A 4,848-nucleotide genomic window follows, 5' to 3' on the forward strand; every position below is an offset into this window, starting at 1 on the left:
ATATCTGTTGAATTTCCATAAAATATATTATAATTCTTTAAAAATTCATAAATTGCTATATAATTCTTTAAAAAGTCTATTAAAATCCTTTAAAAAGCCATATGATCCATTTGAATTCTATAAAATTCCTTCAAAAACCCCATAATTCTTTAAAAGAACCCATTAAATCCTTTAAATCCCATATAATTCATTAAATATTCCAATTAAATCCTATAAAAAGCCATATAATCCATTTGAATTCTATAAAATTCCTTCAAAAACCCCATAATTCTTTAAAAGAACCCATTAAAACCTTTAAAGTCCAAATAATTCATAAAATAGTGTTATTAATTCCTTAAAAAAGCCATTATATTTGTTAAATTTCAATAAAATGTGTTATATTTCTTTCAAAAAACATAAATTGCTATATAATTTTTAAAAAAAAACCCAAAAAATCCTATAAATTATATAGATTTCATTAAATAATCCAATTAAATCCTTTAAAACAGTCATTTAATCCTTTAAAATTCCAAATAATTCGTTAAATAGTCTTATTAATTCCTTAAAAAAGCCATAATATCTGTTGAATTTCCATAAAATATATTATAATTCTTTAAAAATTCAAAAATTGCTATATAATTCTTAAAAAAGTCCATTAAAATCCTTTAAAAAGCCATATTATCCATTTGAATTCTATAAAATTCCTTCAAAAACCCCATAATTCTTTAAAAGAACCCATTAAATCCTTTAAATTCCATATATTTCATTAAATATTCCAATTAAATCCTTTAAAAAGCCATATAATCTGTTTAATTTCAATTAAATATATTATAATTCTTCAAAAATTCTTAAATTGCTATATAATTCTTTAAAAAGTCCGTTAAAATCCATTTGAATTCTTTAAAATTCTTTCAAAAACCCCATAATTCTTTATAAGAACCCATTAAATCCTTTTAATTATATATATTTTATTAAATATTCCAATTAAATCTTTAAAAACAGTCATAAAATCCAATTAATTCCCAACTAATTCATTAAATAGTCCTATTAATTCCTTAAAAAAGCCATAATATCTGTTGAATTTCCATAAAATATATTATAATTCTTAAAAAAACATAAATTGCTATATAAATCTTTAAAAAAACCCAATAAATCCTTTAAATTCCATTATATTACTTGTAAATCTATTATACATAGAATGTACTTCAAACCAATAGCAACGGTGCGTGATAAAGTGTGTGACAGATATCATTATTCTCTGTTCAGTTAATTTCATTTATTGTAAATTATATGGATCGTGCATTTGAAGTTAAATTCAACACTATGTCCATAGTCCAAAATGCCTAGAGAACGACGTGCGAACATCGGCCGCCGCACAAGACATGCAAGCCAGCAACAAGTCTATTCAAGGAACTTAAGAGAAGAAAGACAAAATATAATAAGAGAAAATGACCGATTGAGACATCGCGTGAGCACACGAAGATCATTGGCATCATACAATCGCTTGGCATTCCAATATGATCCCACTGCGAACTACAGTGATGATGAAAATTTGGATATTGGACGAATGACGACTATATGCCGATATTGCAATGCGGTAAAGTTCAAAAGAGAAACGGTTGGATTGTGCTGCGCAAGTGGAAAAGTCAAACTGGATCCATTACTTACACCACCACAGCCACTGAAAACATTGTTTGATGGAAGTGATCCCGATTCCAGCCATTTTCTTCAACACATCCTTGAATACAATAACTGCTTTCGCATGACTTCCTTTGGAGCTAATATCATTCGAGAAGGCGGCTTCATGCCGACTTGCAAGGTAAAAGATACAACACACATAACCAACACATAATTGCAACACATAACAACTTCATATACACCACACACTACACCATCACACGATTTACAATGTATTCATGAACAAATTTTAATGATTATTTGCAATTACAGATACAAGGTCAAATATATCATTTGCATGGTTCAATGGTGCCAACACCAGATGAACCGCATCAATTGCAAATATATTTCATTTCGTCGATGGTGGATCAGCTGAACGTGCGGTGCAATATACAGGGAGCACAACAGTTAAAGAGACGAATTATTGAACAGTTGCAAGCATTTTTTCACGCTAATAATGCTGTGGTTAATATGTTCAAAACAGCATTGGAACGAATGCCATCGGATACGCACAAATTCGTCATAAGAGCGGATTGTACTCCGACAGGTGAACATGTGCGAAGATTCAATGCACCCACCGTTAATGATGTTGCTGCAATTATTGTTGGCGATCCAACTAAATCACGAGACATTGTCGTTCAGCGAAGAAGCAATATCATGCATCGTGTAAACGAGACACATCGTTTGTACGATGCGTTACAATATCCAATCATTTATTGGCAAGGGCAAGACGGATACGACATCACGTTGAAGATGGTCGATCCAATTACAGGTACAATATTCACACACTAATTATTTCCATTATTACTTTTATTGGTTTCCATTAACAATTCATTTAATTTTGCATTTTCAGGAGTATCAACGAATAATAAAAATCTAAGCGCAATGAATTACTATGCGTATCGTATGATGATTCGTACACATGAGGAGAATGTCATTCTGAAGTGCGGTCGGCTATTCCAGCAATTCGCTGTTGACATGTATGTCAAAGTCGAGACCGAACGTTTAGCGTTCATCAGATTCAATCAGCCAAAGCTACGATCTGAGGACTATATACACTTGCGTGATGCTATTCATTCAGATGGTGATGTTCAGAATATTGGACGACTGACGATTCTCCCATCAACTTATATCGGAAGCCCACGCCACATGCACGAATACGCTCAAGACGCTATGACGTACGTGCGAAATTATGGAACTCCGGATTTATTTATTACGGTCACATGCAATCCGAAGTGGACGGAAATTGAACGCGAGTTGGAACCGGGTCAAAAACCGCAAGATTGCCATGACATAATCGCCAGAGTATTTCAGCAAAAACTCAAGGTTATGATGGATGTGCTTACTAAGTATCGAGTTTTTGGTGACACACGTTGTTATATGTACTCGGTGGAATGGCAGAAGCGTGGACTACCGCATGCTCATATCCTAATTTGGTTGCTGAACAAATTACATTCAAATGAAGTGGATGACATCATATCAGCTGAAATTCCTGATCCAGTCACTGATCCCCGTCTACACGACATTGTGACGACACAGATGGTGCATGGACCGTGCGGTGCATTAAATCCATTATCGCCTTGCATGGCTGATGGAAAGTGCACAAAACGATATCCGCGACCGTTAGTTGCTGAAACAGTCACAGGGAACGATGGATATCCAGTTTATCGTCGGCGTTCAAAAGAAGATAACGGTCGAACTATCAAAGTTAAAGTTCAAAATCAAGAGATTGAGATCGGAAATGAATTCATTGTACCATATTGCCCGCTGCTATCACGAATTTTCGAAACACATGCAAACGTTGAGAGTTGTCATTCGGCCAAATCAATCAAATATTTGTGCAAGTACGTCACAAAAGGCAGCGACATGGCTGTGTTTGGTATTGCGTCGGAAAATGTGAATGACGAAAAATTTACTCTTTCGGTAAAGAGACTTATGCCGAATTTCATTGAGGCAACCATTATTAACGGAAAGTACGCAGGTGAAAATGTATGTATTCCTCGAATACCAATGATTCCGACTGATCTTCCGTTTGACTTCAAACGATTGCAATTCCCAGTTCGCCTTGCGTTCGCAATGACAATTAATAAGTCGCAAGGCCAATCGCTTAGTGTTTGCGGGATAAATTTGGAAAATCATTGTTTTTCACATGGACAGTTATACGTTGCGTGTTCACGAGTTGGGAAACCATCCGCTTTGTTTGTGTTAACGTCAGACCAAAAAACAAAAAATGTGGTTTACCAAAGAGCACTACAATGAAACAATTAAATAACACTTCATTTTAGTAGGTAATTGAAATGAATTTATTACTGTTGTGAAATGAAATAAATATTTTCCTTTTCAAATATATAACAAAAAAAATTTTTTTTCTTTATCTTTTAATCACCAAACGAAATGTTACATAAAACGAATCTGGTGGCGAAACGGAGTTCGCCGGGTCTGCTAGTCTTTAATAAAAAAACACTTTGTCAACTTTCAAATGTATTGAAATCCATTTATACACCATAGAATTCGTTTAAATAGTGTTAATAATCCGAAAAATTCCATATATTTCATTAAAAAGTCCTATAAATTCCTTATAAAGCTATTATATCTGTTGAATTTCCATAAAATATATTATAATTCTTTAAAAATTCATAAATTGCTATATAATTCTTTAAAAAGTCTATTAAAATCCTTTAAAAAGCCATATAATCCATTTGAATTCTATAAAATTCCTTCAAAAACCCCATAATTCTTTAAAAGAACCCATTAAATCCTTTAAATCCCATATAATTCATTAAATATTCCAATTAAATCCTTTAAAACAGTCATAAAATCCAATTAATTCCCAACTAATTCATTAAATATTCCAATTAAATCCTTTAAAACAGTCATTAAATCCTTTAAAATTCCAAATAATTCGTTAAATAGTCTTATTAATTCCTTATAAAGCTATTATATCTGTTGAATTTCCATAAAATATATTATAATTCTTTAAAAATTCATAAATTGCTATATAATCCTTTAAAAAGCCATATAATCCATTTGAATTCTATAAAATTCCTTCAAAAACCCCATAATTCTTTAAAAGAACCCATTAAATCCTTTAAATTCCATATAATTCATTAAATATTCCAATTAAATCCTATAAAAAGCCATATAATCCATTTGAATTCTATAAAATTCCTTCAAAAACCCCATAATTCTTTA

The 4,848-nt window shown here is 32.0% G+C and overlaps 1 protein-coding gene across 1 annotated transcript; it reads left to right on the top strand.

Annotated features, from left to right (window-relative positions):
* The first annotated feature begins 1,184 nt into the window (after positions 1-1,184).
* Positions 1,185-3,915, top strand: LOC132925051 (uncharacterized). The gene is made up of 3 exons (XM_060989478.1): positions 1,185-1,798; positions 1,930-2,428; positions 2,510-3,915. The coding sequence occupies exons 1-3, from the start codon at positions 1,319-1,321 to the stop codon at positions 3,913-3,915; spliced, it is 2,385 nt and encodes a 794-aa protein (XP_060845461.1). The 5' UTR covers positions 1,185-1,318.
* The last annotated feature ends 933 nt before the right edge of the window (positions 3,916-4,848 follow it).

This window comes from Rhopalosiphum padi, chromosome 3, assembly GCF_020882245.1.
Source record: "Rhopalosiphum padi isolate XX-2018 chromosome 3, ASM2088224v1, whole genome shotgun sequence".
In the NCBI taxonomy this organism is placed as follows: domain Eukaryota; kingdom Metazoa; phylum Arthropoda; class Insecta; order Hemiptera; family Aphididae; genus Rhopalosiphum; species Rhopalosiphum padi.